Raw genomic sequence first — 21,790 nt, 5'->3', positions numbered from 1 at the left:
TACATATAAAAATCAACTCCAGGTGGATTAAAAATCCAAATATAAAAGTAAAACTTTAGAACTGATAAACTTTAGACAATCTAACAGAAAAATCATCGAAGAATAATCCATACACCAATCTCATACCAAGAATCATGAAGGGAAATTAATAAGTTTTTTTTAAAGGCTCAACCTCACCCAGTAATCCAGAGAATGCAAGTGAGTTATACATTCAGCACTTGAAGTTAAAATGACAGAATGAACATAAATATTTAATTTTACTTTCACTCAAAACTCCAATAAAAATATAGTAATGGTATTTCTTAAAGGATGAAAAGCACCAGGATGAAGAAATTCCAAAAAAAAAATGCAAACTTTTGTCAATCAGAAAGCAAATGAATACATGTTGACTCTAGTAAACCTAAGAAAGCCAAATCACAGGAAGGCAATGCGGACAGCTGAGAATCAACCCCAATTACACTGCAGAATCCTCAAAAGGCTCAGAAACTGGAAACATCTGATTCTTCAATAACTGGAGTTGGGGAGATAGGAGGCTAAAATGAGGATTGCATGAAAACTGCTTCTCCCCCACCCCAACAGAATTCTGGCTAGAGAATTCATCTCTGGAGAAGGTAAAACACAAGCACAGTTAAGGGTAGGAGGATGGGCGATTAAAATCATCGTATGCCTAGAAAGTCCATGTGTCCTTTGAGAGCCACTGAGATTTCACCCTCTTTATGCAAATTCCTTCTTAGAAATCTTTGTCTCTGAAGTTTTCTTAAGCTATGGTATTGACCTAAAACAATAGGAGGAGGTAGGGCCAAGACCAAACTGCTTGAGTCCCATTATTCTTGCATTTGGAACACTCTCTATGGCAGACTGTATTGTTGTTCCCAACTGTTGAATCACTTCCTTAAAAGAGGAGGACATCCCTGCTCATTGCCATATGACATGAGGTGCCTCACTGCTGGTACATTACATATTTCCACCCCATCACCAGGCTTAATGTGAGCCAGTAGAATGTGAGAAAAATGACAGAGGAAAAAAAAGAAAGTCATCATATGCATTTTGACTCAGAGCACTTAGGCTCTGACTCCATTCAGTTCACAAAATAATGGCAGCCAGACCATTACCTTCTAGGCAATATTTGAAAATACTTCTCTGAGGAATCTGACAAAACCAAAAAGGAAGTTCTAAAGAGACTAACATAAGGGCTTCTCAACAAACCTGCCTGCCCAAATCACACTATGTTAAAGCTCAGAATCTACAAAGATCCACCAAGGCACGGAGAGCTCTTCACCACAAGCAGCCAGAATTATCAGACATCCAAAGAATGCAGCTAACGTAAAAGCTAGAGACTGAACAGTAGAAAACTCAACTTAGAGGAAACAAATATCATGTAGGGAGGGGGAAAAAATCTTAAAAATAATAAATTACAAGGAGAGGCAACATGGTTTCCTGTTACATGGGTTTGGAAGGGGAAAGTCAGTACAGCCCACATACCCCGTGTTAGCAGAATTTCCTGACATCTATATGAGGTGAGAACACCTAGAAACAGGAAAGAATGAATTCATAGTTTGGTCTCCCTATAGGAGATGATTTTTCCTGAATATCTTCTGAGACAAGGACAAGAAAAGTTGACCTTTTCAGCATTTCAAGATCCTTCTGCCTGTGGGTATGTTAGGAGCAAAGGCATATTCTCAAGATGCTGATGTGATTCCTCAACGTAATATCGATGAGAAAATGACCCAGACAAGACGAAGAAGAGGAGGAAATGGCAGCTTCTCAGGAACTGTTGACATTCCAGGATGTAGTCATAGAATCTTCTCAGGATAGGTGGGAATTTCTGGACAGCACTCCATGGGAATTGTACAGGGATGAGATGTTAGAGAACTATAAAAACCTGGTCTCCTTGGGTCCTGTCTCTAAGCCAGACCTGGTCACCTTTATGGAGCAAAAGAAGGGTCCCTGGGATGTGAAGGGAATGGAGACAATAGCCATACACCCAGGAACTGGGGACCCCACCCAGGTGGAGGATGGTGACTTCAGACTGAGCATAAGATTCCTGGGGCACCACCCTGTTTCCTCACCACCAACCAACCAGAAGGAAGTCACACACCCTGCAGCCCTCACCCCATATTTTGCCTATAAAAACTTCTCCCTGAAAACCATGGGGGAATTTGGGGGTTTTTACAGCACAAACCACCTGTTTTCTTTGCTTAGCCCTGCAATAAACCTTTCTCTGCTCAAAAAAAAAAAAAAAAATTACCATCAACATACCAAAGAAATGAATTGCATCTATGATTCAAGAAGAGGATGCCATTAAGTTTGCTTTAAAAAAAAAAAACTGGTTTCTATATAAAACTATAGTGGCTACATATAAGCATAATTTTCAAAACAATCTCAATAGCCTATGATTAAATGTTTCAATTATTCTATTTCATTTAGCATAGAAACGCAATTTTCAGTTTTTATTTTATTTCTTTGTTTGCTTTAAGCACTAGGCCCCTAAATACGCAGCACCTAGATTAATAAAGTGTTCTGAAATAAAGGTTATATATTTGTTCAAGGCAGCAGGTAATACACCATTCTGACTGCTCTTTTCAAAATCATTAATGAAATAATGCAAATGAAAAGCTACATGACAACAAAAAAAATTTTAAGTGACTCAAACCAACACTTAATTACTGACTAGCTTGAGACATAAATGACATATATAAACTCATACATCATCCTTTAAAACATGGGCCAGCAGCCATTAACCTTCAAGATGGGAGATGGGAAGCAACAGAAATATCAGAAATTACAGTTCAAAAAGATTTGCTTTCCAGCTGAATTTAAAGTAACCACTATATAAAAATCACATTTGTCTTTTGGAAATGGTCGAGACAATAGTTCCAACACTGCCATTAACAAACGTATTTCACTGAACTTCTCTGGACCACAATATCCTCATATGTAAAATATAACAATGAATTGAATGGATGGTTTTCCAACTGTTGGTTTGTTTTTGTTCTGTTGTTTTTTGTTTTTGTTTTTTTCATTTTAAAAGCTGAATTGCCCATTAAGGGGTATTTGGAAGGGAGTGAGGAAAACGGGATGAGCCACCTCCACTCTCTTAGGCCTTCTGTTGCTGTTGCCCAACCCCCTCTTCCAGTGATGGCTCCAAAGACATTTCTACAGAAGCTGGAGAGAAGATCTTGAAGGGCTTTTCCAGCAATATGATCCTAAAATTCTAAAGGTCTAAACATCACACAATGAAAATGGATTATTTTCACTTAAACTCTCAGCACAAAAAAATTTTAAGAAACTTACTTTTCATTCATTTAGCAATTACTGATTATCTACAAAGTGCCTTGCATCAAGGTAGATTCTAAAGACATAATAGCAGGACTTCCCTGGTGGTGAAGTGGTTAAGAATCCGCCTGCCAAAGCAGGGGATAAGGGTTTGAGCCCTAGTCCGGGAAGATCCCACATGCTGTGGAGAAACTAAGCCCATGCACCAAAACTACTGAGCCTATGCTCTAGAGCCCACGAGCCACAACTACTGAGGCCGTGTGCCACAACTACTGAAGCCCGCGCACCTAGAGTGCATGCTCCGCAAAAAGAGAAGCCACCGCAATGAGAAGCCTGTACACTGCAACGAAGAGTAGCCCGCTCGCCACAAGAAGAAAAAACCTGCACGCAGCAACAAAGACCCAGCACAGCCAAAATAAATAAATAAATAGAGAGGGACCTTCAAGATGGCGGAAGAGTAAGACGTGGAGATCACCTTTCTCCCCACAAACACATCAGAAATACATCTACATGTGGAACAGCTCCTACAGAATACCTACTGAATGCTGGCAAGACCTCAGACTTCCCCAAAGGCAAGAAACTCCCCACGTACCTGGGTAGGGCAAAAGAGAAAAGAAAAAAACAGAGACAAAAGAATAGGGACGGGGGCTTCCCTGGTGGCGCAGTGGTTGAGAGTCCGCCTGCCGATGCAGGGGACACGGGTTCGTGCCCCGGTCCGGGAAGATTCCACATGCCGTGGAGCCGCTAGGCCCATGAGCCATGGCCGCTGAGCCTGCGCGTCCAGAGCCTGTGCTCCACAACGGGAGAGGCCACAACAGTAAGAGGCCCGCGTACCGCAAAAAAACAAAACAACAACAACAACAACAAAAAGAATAGGGACGGGACCTGCATCTAGGGGAGGGAGCTGTGAAGGAGGAAAAGTTTCCACACACTAGGAAGCTCCTTCACTGGCAGAGATGGGGAGTGGGCAGTGGGGGAAGCGTCAAGAGTCACAGAGGAGTGCAATAACAGAGGTGCAGAGGGCAAAGCAGAGAGATTCCCGCACAGAGGATCAGTGCCAACCAGCACTCACCAGCCTGAGAGGCTGGTCTGCTCACCAGCGGGGACAGGTTGGGGGCTGGGAGTTGAGGCTCCTGCTTCAGAGGTCAGATCCCAGGGAGAGGACTGGGGTTGGCTGCGTGAACACAGCATGAAGGGGGCTAGTGCACCACAGCTAGCCAGGAGGGAGTCCAGGAAAAAGTCTGGACCTGCCTAAGAGGCAAGAGACCATTGTTTCGGGGTGTGTGAGGAGAGGGGATTCAGAGCACCACCTAAATGAGCTCCAGAGACGGATGCAAGCCACGGCTATTGGCGTGGACACCAGAGACGGGTATGAAACGCTAAGGCTGCTGCTATAGCCACCAAGAAACCTGAGGGCAATCACAGGTCACTAACCACACCTCCCCTCCCAGGAGCCTGTGCAGCCTGCCACTGCCAGGGTCCCCAAGATCCAGGGACAACTTCTCCAGGAGAACACACTGTGCGCCTCAGGCTGTTGTAACATCATGCCTGCCTCTGCCGCCACAGGCTCACCCCGCATTCCGTACCCCTCCCTCCCCGTGGCCTGAGCGAGCCAGAGCCCCCTAATCAGCTGCTATTTCAACCCCATCCTGTCAGGGCGGGGAATAGACACCCTCAGGCAACCTACATGCAGAGACAAGGCCAAATCCAAAGCTGAACCCCAGGAGCTGTGCAAACAAAGAAGAGAAAGGAAAATTTCTCCCAGCAGCCTCGGGAGCAGCAGATTAAATCTCCACAATCACCTTCAAGTACCCTGCATCTGTGGAATACCTGGATAGACAACGAATCATCCCAAACTTGAGGCGGTGGAATTTGGGAGCAACTGTAGACTTGGGTTTGCTTTCTGCAGCTAATTTGTTTCTGATTTTATGTTTATCTTAATTTAGTATTTAGGGCTTATTATCACTGGTAGATTTGTTTATTGATTTGGTTGCTGTCTTTTTTTTATATATATATAGATATATATTGTTTCCTTTTTCTCTTTTTGTGAGTGTGTATGTGTATGCTTCTTTGTGTGATTTTGTATGTATAGCTTTGCTTTTACCATTTGTCCTAGGGTTCTGTCTGCCTGTTAATTTTTGTTTGTGTTTTTGTTTTTTAGTATAGTTTTTAGTGCTTGTTATCATTGGTGGATTTGTTTTTTGGTTTGGTTGCTCTCTTCTTTCTTTTTTTTTTTAAATTACTCTTGTATTTTTTTATTTTTAATCATATTTTTAATTTTTTATTTTAATAATTTTATTTTTTTTCTCTTCTTTCTTTCTTTTTTTTTCTCCCTTTTCTTCTGAGCCACGTGGCTGACAGGGTCTTGGTGCTCTGGCCGGGTGTCAGGCCTGAGCCTCTAAGGTGAGACAGCCCAGTTCAGGACACTGGACCACCAGAGACCTCCCAGCTCCACGTAAATTCAAATGGAGACAGCTCTCCCAGAGATCTCCATCTCAACGCTAAGACCAGCTCCACTTAATGATGAGCAAGCTACAGTGCTGGACACCCTATGCCAAACAGCTAGCAAGACAGAAACACAACCCCACCCATCAGCAGAGAGGTTGCCTAAAATCATAATAAGGTCACAGACACGTCAAAACACACCACCAGACACAGTCCTGCCCACCAGAAAGACAAGATCCAGCCTCATCCACCAGAACACACGCACTAGTCCCCTCCACCAGGAAGCCTACACAACCCACTGAACCAACCTTAGCTACTGGGGGCAGCCACTAAAAACAATGGGAACTACGAACCTGCAGCCTGCAAAAAGGAGACCCCAAACACAGTAAGTTAAGCAAAGTGAGAAGACAGAAAAACACACAGCAGATGGAGGAGCAAGGTAAAAACCTATCAGACAAAACGAATGAAGAGGATATAGGCAGTCTACCTGAAAAAGAATTCAGAGTAATGATAGTAAAGATGATCCAAAATCTTGGAAATAGAATGGAGAAAATACAAGAAACGTTTAACAAGGACATAGAAGAACGAAAGAGCAAACAATGATGAACACAATAAATGAAATTTAAAATTCTCTAGAAGGAATCAACAGCAGAATAACTGAGGCAGAAGAACAGATAAGTGACCTGGAGGATAAAATAGTGGAAACAACTACTGCAGAGCAGAATAAAGAATGAAAAGTATTGAGAACAGTCTCAGAGACCTCTGGGACAACAATAAACGCACCAACATTCGAATTACAGGGGTCCCAGAAGTAGAAGAGAAAAATAAAGGAACTGAGAAAATATTTGAAGAGATTATAGTTGAAAACTTCCCTAATATGGGAAAGGAAATAGTCAATCAAGTACAGGAAGCACAGAGAGTCCCATACAGGATAAATCCAAGGAGAAACACGCCAAGACACACATTAATCAAACTGTCAAAAATTAAATATAAAGAAAATATACTAAAAGCAGCAAGGGAAAAACAACAAATAACATACAAGGGAATCCCCATAAGGTTAACAGCTGATCTTTCCACAGAAATTCTGCAAGCCAGAAGGGAGTGGAAGGACATATTTAAAGTGGTGAAAAGGAAAAACCTACAACCAAGATCACTCTACCCAGCAAGGATCTCATTCAGATTTGATGGAGAAATTAAAACCTTTTCAGACAAGCAAAAGCTAAGAGAATTCAGCACCACCAACCCAGTTTTACAACAAATGCAAAATGAACTTCTCTAGGCAGGAAACACAAGAGAAGAGAAAGACCTACAATAACAAAACCAAAACAATTAAGAAAATGGTAATACGAACATACATATCGATAACTACCTTAAATGTAAATGGATTAAATGCTTCAACTAAAAGACACAGACTGGCTGAAGGGATACAAAAACAAGACCTGTACATATGCTGTCTACAAGAGACCCACTTCGGACCTAGGGACACATACACACTGAAAGTGAGTGCATGGAAGAAGATATTCCATGCAAATGGAAATCAAAAGAAAGCTGGAGTAGCAATTCTCATATCAGACAAAATAGACTTTAAAATAAAGACTATTCCAAGAGACAAAGAAGGACTCTACATAATGATCAAGGGATCGATCCAAGAAGAAGATATAACAACTGTAAATATTTATGCACCCAACAGAGGAGCACCTCAATACATAAGGCAAATGCTAACAGCCATAAAAGGGGAAATCGACAGTAACACAATCATAGGGGACATTAAAACCCCACTTTTACCAATGAACAGATCATCCAAAATGAAAATAAATAAGGAAACATAAGCTTTAAATGATATTTTAAACAAGACGGACTTAATTGATATTTATAGGACATTCCATCCAAAAACAACAGAATACACTTTCTTCTCAAGTGTTCATGGAACATTCTCCAGGATAGATCATATCTTGGGTCACAAATCAAGCCTTGGTAAATTTAAGAAAATTGAAATCGTATCAAGTATCTTATCCAAACACAACACTATTAGACTAGATATCAATTACAGGAAAAAACCTGTAAAAACCACAAACACATGGACACTAAACAATACGCTACTAAATAACCAAAAAATCACAGAAGAAATCAAAGAGGAAATCAAAAAATACCTAGAAACAAATGACAATGAAAACATGACGACCCAAAACTGATGGGATGCAGCAAAAGTAGTTCTAAGAGCAAAGTTTATAGCAATACAATCCTACGTCAAGAAACAAGAAACATCTCAAATAAACAACCTAACCTTACACCTGAAGCAATTAGAGAAAGAACAACAAAAAAACCCAAAAGTTAGCAGAAGGAAAGAAATCAAAAAGATCAGATCAGAAATCAATGAAAAAGAAATAAAGGAAACAATAGCAAAGACCAATATAACTAAAAGCTGGTTCTTTGAGAAGAAAAACAAAATTGATAAACCATTAGCCAGACTCATCAAGAAGAAAAGGGAGAAGACTCAAATCAATAGAATTAGAAATGAAAAAGGAGAAGTAACAACCGACACTGCAGAAATACAAAGGATCATGAGAGATTACTACAAGCAACTATATGCCAATAAAATGGACAACCTCGAAGAAATGGACACATTCTTAGAAAAGCACAACCTTCCGAGACTGAACCAGGAAGATATAGAAAATCTAAACAGACCAATCACAAGCACTGAAATTGAGGCTGTGATTAAAAATCTTCCAACAAACAAAAGCCCAGGACCAGATGGCTTCACAGGCGAATTCTATCAAACATTTAGAGAAGAGCTCACACCTATCCTTCTCAAACTCTTCCAAAATATAGCAGAGGGAGGAACACTCCTAAACTCATTCTACGAGGCCACCATCACCCTGATACCAAAACCAGACAAAGATGTAAAAAAAAAGAAAACTACAGGCCAATATCACTGACGAACATAGATGCAAAAATCCTCAACAAAATACTAGCAAACAGAATCCAACAGCATGTTAAAAGGATCATACAACATGATCAAGTGGGGTTTATCCCAGGAATGCAAGGGTTCTTCAGTAAACACAAATCAATCAATGTGATACACCAAATTAACAAATTGGAGGAGAAAAACCATATGATCATCTCAATAGCTGCAGAAAAAGCTTTTGACAAAATTCTACACCCATTTATGATAAAGGCCCTCCAGAAAGTAGGCAGAGAGGTAACTTACCACAATGTAATAAAAGGCCATATATGACAAACCCACAGCCAACATTATTCTCAATGGTGAAAAACTGAAACCATTTCCACTTAGACCAGGAACAAGACAAGGTTGCCCACTCTCACCACTATTATTTAACATAGTTTTGGAAGTTTTAGCCACAGCAATCAGAGAAGAAAAAGAAATAAAAGGAATCCAAATGGGAAAAGAAGAAGTAAAGCTGTCACTGTTTGCAGATGACATGATACTATACATAGAAAATCCTAAAGAGGCTACCAGAAAACTACTAGAGCTAATCAATGAATTTGGTAAAGTAGCAGGATACAAAATTAATGCACAGAAATCTCTTGCATTCCTATACACTAATGATGAAAAATCTCAAAAGATATGAAGGAAACACTCCCATTTACCACAGCAACAAAAAGAATAAAATACCTAGGAATAAACCTGCCTAAGGAGAAAAAAGAACTGGATGCAGAAAACTAATAGACACTGAGGAAAGAAATTAAAAGATGATACAAATAGATGGAGAGATATACCATATTCTTGGATTGGAAGAATCAACATTGTGAAAATGACTCTACTGCCCAAAGCAATCTACAGATTCAATGCAATCCCTATCAAACTGCCAATGGTATTTTTCACAGAACTAGAACAAAAAAATTCACAATTTGTATGGAAACACAAAGGACCCCTAATAGCCAAAGCAATCTTGAGAAAGAAAAACGGAGTTGGAGGAATCAGGCTGCCAGACTTCAGACTATATTACAAAGCTGCAGTAATAAGGACAGTATGGTACCGGCACAAAAACAGAAATATAGATCAATGGAAAAGGACAGAAAGCCCAGAGATAAACCACACACATATGGTCACCTTATTTTTGATAAAGGAGGCAAGAATGTACAATGGAGAAAAGACAGCCTCTTCAATAAGTGGTGCTGGGAAAACTGGAGAGCTACACGTAAAGAATGAAATTAGAACACTCCCTAACACCATACACAAAAATAAACTCAAAATGGATTAAAGACCTAAATGTAAGGCCAGAGACTATAAAACTCTTAGAGGAAAACATAGGCAGGACACTCTATGACATAAATCACAGCAAGGTTCTTTTTGACCCTCCTCCTAGAGAAATGGAAATAAAAACAAAAATAAACAAATGGGACCTAATGAAACTTAAAATCTTTTGCACAGCAAAGGAAACCATAAACAAGATGAAAAGACAACCCTCAGAATGGGAGAAAATACTTGCAAATCAAGCAACTGACAAAGGATTAATCTCTAAAATTTACAAGCAGCTCATGCAGCTCAATACCGAAAAAACAAACAACCCAATCCAAAAATGGTCAGAAGACCTAAATAGACATTTCTCCAAAGAAGATTGCCAACAAACACATGAAAGGATGCTCAACCTCACTAATAATTAGAGAAATGCAAATCAAAACTACAATGAGGTATCACCTCACACCAGTCAGAATGGCCATCATCAATAAGTCTACAAACAAGAAATGCTGGAGAGGGTGTGAAGAAAAGGCAACCCTCTTGTACTGTTGGTGGGAATGTAAATTGATACAGCCACTGTGGAGAACAGTATGGAGGGTCCTTAAAATACTAAAAATAGGGCTTCCTTGGTGGCGCGGTGGTTGAGATTCTGCCTGCTGATGCAGGGGACACGGGTTTGTGCCCTGGTCTGGGAAGATCCCACATGCCGTGGAGCGGCTGGGCCCGTGAGTCATGGCTGCTCAGCCTGTGCATCTGGAGCCTGTGCTCCACAACGGGAGAGGCCACAACAGTGACAGGCCCACGTACACCAAAAAAAAAAAAAAAACTAAACTAAAAATGGAACTACCATACGACCCAGCAATCCCACTACTGGGCATATACCCTGAGAAAACCATAATTCAAAGAGTCATGTACCATAATGTTCACTGCAGCTCTATTTACAATAGCCAGGACACAGAAGCAACCTAAGTGTCCATCGACAGATGAATGGGTAAAAAAGATGTGGCACATATATACAATGGAATATTACTCAGCCATAAAAAGAAACGAAACTGAGTTATTTGTACTGAGGTGGATGGACCTAGAATCTGTCATACAGAGTGAAGTAAGTCAGAAAGAGAAAAACAATTACCGTTTGCTAACACATATATATGGAATCTAAAAAACAAAACAAGAAAACAAAATGGTTTTGAAGAACCTAGGGGGAGGACAGGAATAAAGACGCAGACGTAGAGAATGGACCTGAGGACACGGGGAGGGGGAAGGGTAAGCTGGGACAAAGTGAGAGAGTGGCATGGACATATATACACTACCAAATGTAAAACAGATAGCTAGTAAGAAGCAGCCACATAGCACAGGGAGATCAGCTCGGTGCTTTGTGTCCACCTAGAGGGGTGGGATAGGGAGGGTGGGAGGGAGACGCAAGAGGGAGTGGATATGGGAATATATGTATAGCTGATTCACTTTGTTATAAAGCAGAAACACACCATTGTAGAGCAGTTATACTGCGATAAAGATGTTAAAAAATAAATAAGATTTTTTTAATGCTAAAAATAAAGACACAATAGCTTTAATTTACCTAATTATTTTTCTCTATAATTTTTCAAAACGCCTTTCTATTACCTTCTTGAAATAAAAAAGGATCACACTAAGTAAATCAGTTTTGCCACTTTTGTTCCTTAAAACTAAAAGAAAATGCAAATGACCAATAGCCAATAAGCCCTACACTTTAGGCTTATTTCCCAGTTGTGTTATATTAAGAACTGAAACGGTCAATTATACAGTCATATAAGTGATATCACATAAAGGAAAAAGATGTTATATTTCATATACAAAATAAATTTCAAAAAAATTTAAGTTTTACATAGAAACAAACACATTCTTCACGGATATATTTATCTTAAATATACAAAATATTGTTGTATTAATATAATATTGCATATAAAATTTCAGAGATTAATTTATAAGAAAATGATTTTAATCTGAAGTTAAAGTGTATTTGTTATCTGTTATTATTCTTTTATTTAAATACACATTTCTTTAAACAAAGATTTTTAAACTGCCAAAAAACATCACAGCAATTCAGACATATTTCTAAGAAACTATACAGACATTGTACAGGAACTCAAAAGTCAAATGAGGAGAATGAGATTATGAGAAAAAATAGCAAAATAGGAAAGAGGAAAATTTAATAAAAATAGCTCTACAGATATGGTTTTCATTTTTCAGCATGAACTACTCAAATCTATTTACTCAACAAATATATGCTGAATGCCTTTTTATATGCCAGCACTGAGATAGATTCTGAAGATATAAAAGAGACACAGAGACAAAAATATCTTCCCTCAAGGAACTAAGAGTCTAGTAAAAACCTACAAAGCAAACAAATAGTTACAAAGCTACACGAAAAGCATAAAAAGAGGTTGCTAAGAAAGCAGAGAAAGGAGAATCTCAGACTATGTTCCCACGGGTTTTAGAGAAAGGTAGAGAGAGATGCGGAACTAAGTTTTGTTTTTCGTTTTTGTCTTTCTTGGGGTGGGTGAGGGGAGGGGAGAATATGCTAAACTTATGCACTGTAAACTTTCTTCAGAGGTATCTATGATGGTTCTTAAATTCAGCATATATCCATTACTGCAAAGTCTTGGCAAAAAGAAGTTTCAATTACACCCAATATCTGTATTTACACTTTGATGGTTATATGAACAAATATTTTCTCAAGATCAAAGACATTTGTATCATTTTAAACTTGTTTTCAAAATGTTTAACTAAGCACAAATAAACTGAGCACAAATAAAAGGCGATATTCTATAATGTTCAACAATAGATTAACTATTTAATGTTTAAAAATAGGAGGAAATAATACATTAAAAAACAGTCTACGACAATAATATATAAAACTGAATTCTCCATTAAAAAGATATCCTTCAAAAATTTTCGGCAATTATCAACATTTTAACTACTTTGTTAAATATTTACAAATAAAATTCATTTTACTTCGGCTGTTTTCCCAGTTGTCAAGAACACAGCAATATTACCACATTTTTTGTACCTACCCATCATCTCTGACATCAGACAATTTTAGTCTCTTAACTTGTGCCTCCTCTACTGCTTTAAAAGTAGAACAACACAAAACCAAGCTTTGAATTCTCCTGGTCAAAGAGCAACTAAATAAGTTTGTTATTTTTTTACATTTATTTGTGATGTTTTATAAAATTTATTTTTATCAGATTAATGTCAGGTTTTTGGATCAAGATCTTGAGAACATAAATCTCAGCCAGATTATTTTTTAATCTTAAAATATTTTCTCCTCTAAAGATTGAGTATATTTTAATGAGAGCATATCACATTTGTGTTATAACTGAAATTTTTCTCTATAAACACAAGATATCCATTATTTTACTGACTAACATAACGTACTTACAATGCTGTGTATCTGTCCATTGCAGACTGCACGTCTCTACGGTAAACTGTTCGAAGAATGACCATGACGGGGTCAAACTCATGATCCCAGACTTCAGCTATTATTCAAAAGAGAGTAGAAACAAAACACTGACTTCTTAGGAATAAAGTCAATCTCTAATGACTAATTACATTTAAGTATATCTTATATTTAAAAGATGGGAAAGTTTAATTTGATTATATATTTGCCTTAATAAGCTTGATGCAATGACCACTTTTCTAAATCAAAAATCATTATTTCGTCACTATAATGTTCTCTTAAGTTCAGCAAGAACTAGTGAGCAAGAAGTTTTATAATGTGATAATGCCTCACCATAAAAGTTTAGCTCACTTTTTTTTGTAAAGTGCCAATGAGAAGGTAAGAAACACAATGCATTAACATTTTTGAAAGTATTCGAAGATAAAAATGTGAAAGCTGGATTAAAACTTAATGAGCCATTGATTTTCAAGAGCTTAGTTTATAAACACTTTTTGGTTTATAAAACATTTGTTCTTTTGCTATAATTGATCTCCTTACCTTCTCCACAATTAGGAACCATTATCCCATGTGTGGTATATGTACAATTGGTGGTACACAAGATGATTTTAAGTATTAAGTGCACAAAGCTTATGTTAATAGCTATATAATTACATTAACGTGTACTAGAAAATTGCACATTGCAAATAAAACCTGTGATCTCACTAATAATCATGCTTAGGATGAGAATTCTTAACATTTCTTAACATTTGAACCTTAAGCATCTCTCTACACATCTACTATAATTTCAACTTTCTGGCATTAAAAAAAAAATGTTAACAACTGTCCCTATTTCATGTAACAGGCCATCTTAAATTATCATAAGTATGATTTAAGATCCTTAAGATAGGCCTTCAAAAAGCCACAGAACCTTTGTTATTAATTCTATTATCTGTTTTTGTCAGAATTATAAAACCATTGAAATGGAAGAAAACTTCAGTGATTAACTAACTGGTCCAGGAGGCTTCAGTGTTCCAAGAAGTTGGATTTCAACAGAGATTTACCAGGGGCCACTTTAGGAGCAAGGAGATGGTAAAACAGATGAGAAGCTATGTCCACTAACCACACTCACTTTAACAAGAGTAGGTTTGCTTTTATTGCTTTTGTATAACAGATTCACTTAAGGCTTAGTTCCCCCAAACTAAAGGCTTATCTTAAACATTTTTTTAAAAAGCTTATAAAACACTGATCTATTCCAACTCACTCATTTTACAAATAAGAAGTTAAATCCAAAGATAAAACACTGACTTTCTCAATATCGCACAACTGGCTAATACAACTCAGTACTGCATCTGAATATGACACCCAATTTCTTGATTCTAATCTTCAAATGTCCAGTGCTCTGTCTCAGTGTCTCAAACTTAACTGTGTGTGACAATCATCCTTTAGAGCTTGGTAAAAAAGCAGATTTCCAGAATTAATCCCCAGAGATGTGGATAAGAGCAGATTGGGGTTGAGGCATAGGAACGTGTATTTTAATAGGGACCGCGAATGAGTGACACAGATTATGCTCACATCACACTTTATTAATAAGCACTGCATTATACAAGAACATCACTCTACTTCTAAGTTCATCTAAATTTTAGATACAAAGTGTTCTCTACAATAAAGAAATACTGTGCTTTTTCTTTAATGGAATACATTCCAACCAGAGACTCTGGATTGTTCTTGCTACCTTTGTGAACTCTCTGAAAAATCACACATGATAAGGTTTATTTTGGTGTGTTTTACCAAACATGGTACATGCTATTTACAACTACAAAGTGGGCATCAGTTTTTCACTTAGACAATGAGTGCTGAGGGGGGCAAGAAGCATGTAACTGCTACTTCCTTCAAAATTTTAACTTAGATTAATGAAAATGTGAAAGAGAAGAAGAAAAGACCATGAATCAGGATTCCACCTACTTCTGGCTTTTGTCAAGCATGTCATCTACAAATCCAGGGGGAAAACTTCAGAAAACCAACCACTTACAGAAAAGGTTTCTATGTATTTACACAGGTTCAAAATGTATGAGAATGTTATCAGTATTCCACATAGATTTTAACTGTTTCAAGTTAAAATTTGGGTAGTGAGAACTATTTCAAAATCAAATTTAAAGGGCAAATACATTCAGAATGTTTGTAAGTACATATTTTGCTTCATAATTTCTGGTTCATTTACAGTTCATTCACTTACAAAAATAAACTGGAGTTCATATATAAAGTTCCTTTTATAATTTAGAGTCATCTAAGAAGTCTTATTGTAATATAAACCAAAGGTTTGTAAATAAATGGAACCAGTATCACTGTACACCATAAAAGACAAACATACATCTATAAGAAAGTTGAGGGGAAAAACCAAAGCTGAACAAATAAAAGGCAAACATTTTGTTTCAATATACACAATGAAACTTCAGAAAACTGATATCTGAAAAAACACATTTATGTATATAAACATACCTTTAGGAGTATACATGCCTTGTTGCATAGAACCTCCAGGTTCAAAAACAGGAGCCTTAAAATCAGCTACAGCTGATAAAACTGATTCAAAGCTATAACTTCCTGGAATAATGCCACTTTTGGGATTTGGATTTTCTGGAATATGATGTATGTGTCAAGGAAAAAATTAATAACTAAAAGTCAGATACTTAATCTTACCAAGGTATTCTAGTTTCTAACTTCCTTTGCTAAAATATGCAGAGTAATTGGCTGTAATACATAAAGTCGGCCACAAGAGGGCTATATAATACAACAGTTCAATAATAACATTTTATTAACTGTGAATTAAGATAGCTTAATCTAGAAGCCTACTAATAAATTACATGCTGAAGTAGCTCTGAAGTATATTTCCCCCAAAACAAATTAATACAGTTTCAGGAAATGAAAAAAGAAAAAACTTTTAAAATTAATCTCCATTTTCATCCTTTTGCAAATAAAGTTGTAATTTCCCTTAGAAAATCAAACACAGTATACTAAAAATCAGCCCAGATTTTTATGAGCAAAGATTATTTTTCCAAAAACACAAAATGTCATCCTCAAAATAAGAAGGAAAAAGATACTAAGCAAATTTTTTAAAAAGAAGAAAACCACAAAGATTCTTTCCTCTTCGTTTCACATTAAAGCTACATAATTCTTCTAAATTCATAGTTACAGAGAATGCTTTTGCTCTTTTGCAGCACTAATACACAGTATATAATGGCTGAATGAAATCATCAAACAGTATCAAATTGTTGGCTGCTTAAGAAAATCTTCAAGGTTATCAAATAGGCATTTCTAATAGGAGCTATTTCACAAAATTTAGCCAATTATTTCAAACATAATCATAATGTACAAAATAAACTTAGTCAAAAATTCACAAATAAATTTTATCACAAAATAACATGATGATCTTTGTCTAAAATTTTATAAACAGTAAATCAAAAAATAATAAAGTATCCATTGTATGCTCAGTCTTATACAGAGAACCATAAATTTTTAAAGTTTGTAGACAACAGTCTTTGCCTTTAAAAACCTCTTGGTTTAAAACTGAATTCTAAGAAAAAAATCCTCAGAATGTTTAAAGCTCTGATAATAATAATGATAAGATATACCTCTAAATTTTAACCATGAATTCCAGCCTGGCTATAGAGATAAAGTAGACCTAGCTGCCTTTCACCAAGTGTCCAGCTCCCTTTCACTATTGCTGTCCGTAAAGGTCAGATCCTGGGGTGCCCAGAGCCACCAGTCCTGATGCCTAACCAAGGTCTAATAAGAGTACCCTGAGGGCTTCCCTGGTGGCGCAGTGGTTGAGAGTCCGCCTGCTGATGCAGGGGACACAGGTTCGTGCCCCAGTCCAGGAAGATCCCACATGCCATGGAGTGGCTGGGCCCGTGAGCTATGGCCGTTGAGCCTGTGCGTCCGGAGCCTGTGCTCCACAATAGGAGAGGCCACAACAGTGAGAGGCCCGCGTACTGGAAAAAAAAAGAGTACCCTGAGAGACGACAGAGGCAAAAAAATCTACCAGTGGTCTTGAACACAGAACTGAACAAACAGTTGGAGTTTTTCTCCATATTATTTTTCAACTTCAAAAAAAACCATTTTAATCAAAAAGTGATATATCTCTAATCCATGAATATTACTTACAACTTAGATCCTGCAACTAACAGAAAATTAAACTTTTAAAAGGATATGAGGTCCAGCAATGAACTATGTGTTCTGTCATTCATACACAGCTGGGCTACCATCTCTGCTCTGAGAATCTCATCATCAGACATTCCTAAAATTAAAAATAGAATTAATAAATCTGAATATCTATATATATATTATAAAGAAACAACTTACCACACAATTTATTAAGCATAAATACCAAAAATGAGATGCTTCCAAATTTAAAGAGCAAAGAATACAATGCCCCAATATAACTGCAGTTTAACTACCCTGATATTTGCAGTTCCCTTAAGGGGTTTTTTAAAGGATATTCTAAAAGGAGTGTCAACGGTAATACATCCTTTCTTTTTTTCCATAAGCCAGTTACTACCACAAGGAGAGGGGAGGAAACGGAGGTTAATAGTTAATACGCAAGTATTTATATTAGTGCTTTTTACCTAAATGTAAACGAAGACTCAAAAGAATCACAAGAAATGTAAGAGCGCCTTCTAACATGGATCTCTCATGCTCTGCATCAAGTACTGTGTTTTGATGTTGTGAAGCCATTGTCAACAAATCCACTACCTTAAATCTATTAAAAAAATATTTGAGACAGATTTTTTAAAGTTAAAACAAAATTAGTTTAAATTCCAAATACTTCCTAATACCTGTCTTAATAAAATTATGCTTACCTTTCAAAGACAGATGAAATAAAATAATCTGGATCAAGTCTAGATGCACAAACCTTTAAAAGACAAAAAATAAAACCCACAATCTTTATTTCTCAATATTCAGTTTTACTTCTTTCTTTCTTTTTCCAGCCACGCCACGCGGCTTGCAGGATCTTAGTCCCCCAACCAGGGATTGAACCCGGGCCACAGCAGGGAAAGCACCAAGTCTTAACCACTGGACTGCCAGGGGCTTCCCCAGTTTTACTTCTTGTGTTAATCATGTTTTTTATTTTCTGTATCTTCTGATGTTGTGGCATCTAGGGGGGTCCTACAGACCAGGAGAGAAACTACCCTTCTAAAGGCTAGCTAATTCCAAAAGATAGTAAACAGCTTACCTGGGAGCAAGTCTCTCATATGCAAGTCCCTCATGCCCTTTATTTAACTCACATACGAAGCCAATATTCCCCCTGGCCCCCTGCCCAAGGCAGGTACCAGATAGCCTTTATGCCCCAGAGCCCACCAAAATTATTCAAACTAGCCAATCCTAAACTACTTCCCCTGCCCTGCCTTGTCGTTCCTATGGAAACCCCAATAAAGCTTCTGGTCTAGGATTTCCCCTCACTCCTCCTTCTGCCTCCTGACCAAAATCTAACGCTTCCCCTCTGGTCCTGCGTAGTGTGGCATGCCTCCTTCCTTTGGAAATTATAAGTAATAAAATTCTTCTTTCAATAGCACTGACCTCTCCATGTCATCATTTAGTCACCTCTATAAATTAAAATCCCACAGGTACAAATGAGATACTTCTAAAGTACAACATCTGCATCATCAAGTCGGCTTACCTGTAATAGGTAAATGTCAGGATCAATCATGGAATTACAGAAATGAGACTGGACATAGGTCATGGCTTGTCCTTTGATTTGCAGACCATTTCTTACCCACATATTGCTATGGATTTCGGCAAGACTTGCCTAGTAAAACAAAAATTAAGTAAATTGGACAAAGAAGTCATCTAAAGTCAACCTTTATAAAATCATGTTACAATAAATAATCATTTCAAAATATTTTATAACTTAATCACAGCATAAGCCTGACATTCTGTCCAATGTTTAAGATATTCAATTCAAATATATAATTTTAAATTTTATGATGATCATTATATATTTTTTTTAAATTTTATTTATTTATTTATTTTGCGGTACCCGGGCCTCTCACCGCTGTGGCCCCTCCCGCCGCGGAGCACAGGCTCCGGACGCGCAGGCCCAGCGGCCATGGCCCACGGGCCCAGCCGTTCCGCGGCATGTGGGACCCTCCCGGACCGGGGCACGAACCCACATCCCCTGCATCGGCAGGCGGACTCTCAACCACTGTGCCACCAGGGAAGCCCGATCATTATATTTTATACAGTCCCTTCTTCTGCAGTTTATACATGAGTTAGTTTTCCTTGATGACTCCTGGATACATTTATAACAATATTCACTGAAATCTTTAATGAGGAATCACTGATGATTACATTTAACTTTTTCCTCTTCAAAAAAAAAAAAACCATATATAATGCTTAAAGAAACACAGGAATAATCATCAAACAAGCTAATTGTTCACTGTTCAACATCAATGAATATAATCTATGACTTTAATTCACCCTAACTCAACCTTCAATCTAGTCATTTTCTAAAATTTGGCAAGAGCAGATCAGATTAGAATAAATTTTCTTACTATATTAATATTTAATTCTTCATGTATTTATGTCCTGTATCAACTAAAACTAAGCACAGTCATAACTTCATCTCTTATTTGTTCCTAACTCCCAGAGGTAAAGTTCAATAATGGTTAACAAATCTAAAATTTCCAGGAAAAATAAACTGAAGTGCAAATCCCGCTAATGTATATAAAAGGTGGTCCACAAAATCACAGTGTTAGAAATGAAAGAAACCACAGTGCTTATGTAGGCTAATTCTTCTCTCTTTTCTCTCCTCTCACTTTATAGATGCAGAAACTAAGAATCAAGTAGGTAAATCACTCCAAACAACATAGATAATGAAATAGTGGTGGCACCAAGGCTAGAATTTGCTGGGTCTCCTGACTCCCAAAACAGTGCTGTAGTATGTTAAACCCCCCCATAAGTAAATATAGTGAAAAGAATTCCTGGGGAAATTATAACTAAATGTAAATCTCATTAAAAAAAAAAAACCAAAGAAAAAATATAATCTGGCAAAAATATAAAAACTAATTTTTTTTAAATTTCAAACATTTTGGCTATAATAACAATGATAAAGGCATACAAATAAAATAAAGGAAGAATCACTTAACCAAGGAATTCAAAACCTTTTAAAAGCCTGAAAACATACCTGAATTTGGAGTGGATGAATCATTAGTTTCATTAACATTTCCTGATCTGGCAAAACAGAATCCAAATCTAGTTCTTGACATTTCACAGCCTAAAAATTATGATAAAAAATGTTACTAATTCAATACATAATTCCCAATATTCAAAAAACAAACAAACAAAGCTGTTTAATGACACTCTTACCTTACTCAAAAACATAGCATAATAACGATGTAGTGGCAGATGAAAAGTGACTTGGTTAGGTGCTGGCTGGAAATAAACAAACAAAATCCACAAATCAAAGAATCCTTTACCAAATTCAAAGAAGGTTTTAAAATGCTAAAACCACACTTTCACCTTGATTTATTCCCCTATACTTTCTAATAAAAAAGTACAATTTTAAGGGCTTCCCTGGTGGCGCAGTGGTTGAGAGTCCACCTGCTGATGCAGGGGACACGGGTTCGTGCCCCGGTCTGGGAAGATCTCACATGCCGCGGAGCGGCTAGGCCTGTGACCCATGGCCGCTGAGCCTGCATGTCCGGAGCCTGTGCTCCACAACGAGAGAGGCCACAACAGTGAGAGGCCCGCGTACCGCAAAAAAAAAAAAAAAAAAAAAAAGTACAATTTTAGAAGTTATAGCCTTAAAAACCCACTGTAGATAAAATTATTCCATTTTAAATGTAAGTTACTTAAAGGCAGAAATGGTATACTCCTCAACGTTGAATCCTCTGAAGCATCTAGCCCAGAGCAAGGGACGGAATAGATTTCCCTTTACAGTAGGCCATTTGGGAATCTTCAAATGCATGCATACCAAACATGACGATAGTAACAAGAACAATAATTACAGCTAACATTCACCGAGCACTTACTATGTGCCGGTCACTGTGCTAATAAGCACTTTATTCAGATTTAATTTAATCCTAGGAGAACCCAACGGGGTAGAAACTGAATATTCCATTTTATAAATAGGGAAATTCAAGTTTAAAAAACTTAAGTAACTTCCTAAAGTTAACAAGTAGTGAACTGAAAAGCTAGCCTGAACTCCGCTGTTATATTCAGAACGGTAAGAGGCTCTGACTACAGCCCTAAACTGAGGTGCAGTTAAAAGGCTTACCTAGTTGGGTGAGATGCTCCCCATATCAGTGGTGAACACACAGTTTCTGTAGGAAAGCTTAGTACAGTATATATCAAAGACCTTTGGTATCCTTGTGAATATTATAAAAACTGTATTTTAAATCTGTGACTCCCATGGGTCACGCTATCACTACAGGGAAAAAGTACAACACAGTTGTCCT

The 21,790-nt window shown here is 37.5% G+C and overlaps 1 protein-coding gene across 5 annotated transcripts in view; it reads right to left on the bottom strand.

Moving 5' to 3' along the window:
- The window catches only part of UBR3 (ubiquitin protein ligase E3 component n-recognin 3), a 232,759-nt gene that overhangs the window by 118,152 nt on the left and 92,817 nt on the right, over positions 1 to 21,790 (bottom strand). For all 5 annotated transcript variants that reach the window (XM_082840764.1, XM_082840766.1, XM_082840767.1 and 2 more), the window contains exons 12-19: positions 20,700 to 20,765; positions 20,518 to 20,607; positions 19,012 to 19,140; positions 18,194 to 18,246; positions 17,960 to 18,093; positions 17,546 to 17,631; positions 15,837 to 15,978; positions 13,344 to 13,440 (exon numbers count right to left, since the gene is read on the bottom strand). In XM_082840764.1, the coding sequence (XP_082696890.1) occupies positions 13,344 to 13,440; positions 15,837 to 15,978; positions 17,546 to 17,631; positions 17,960 to 18,093; positions 18,194 to 18,246; positions 19,012 to 19,140; positions 20,518 to 20,607; positions 20,700 to 20,765 (797 nt within the window). The remainder of the gene's footprint in view (positions 1 to 13,343; positions 13,441 to 15,836; positions 15,979 to 17,545; positions 17,632 to 17,959; positions 18,094 to 18,193; positions 18,247 to 19,011; positions 19,141 to 20,517; positions 20,608 to 20,699; positions 20,766 to 21,790) is intronic.

The sequence above is a fragment of the Leucopleurus acutus genome, assembly GCF_964270905.1.
Source record: "Leucopleurus acutus genome assembly, chromosome: 6".
Taxonomy (NCBI): domain Eukaryota; kingdom Metazoa; phylum Chordata; class Mammalia; order Artiodactyla; family Delphinidae; genus Leucopleurus; species Leucopleurus acutus.
Note: the sequence above shows the minus strand (reverse complement) of the source record. Positions and strands in the feature narration are given on the sequence as shown.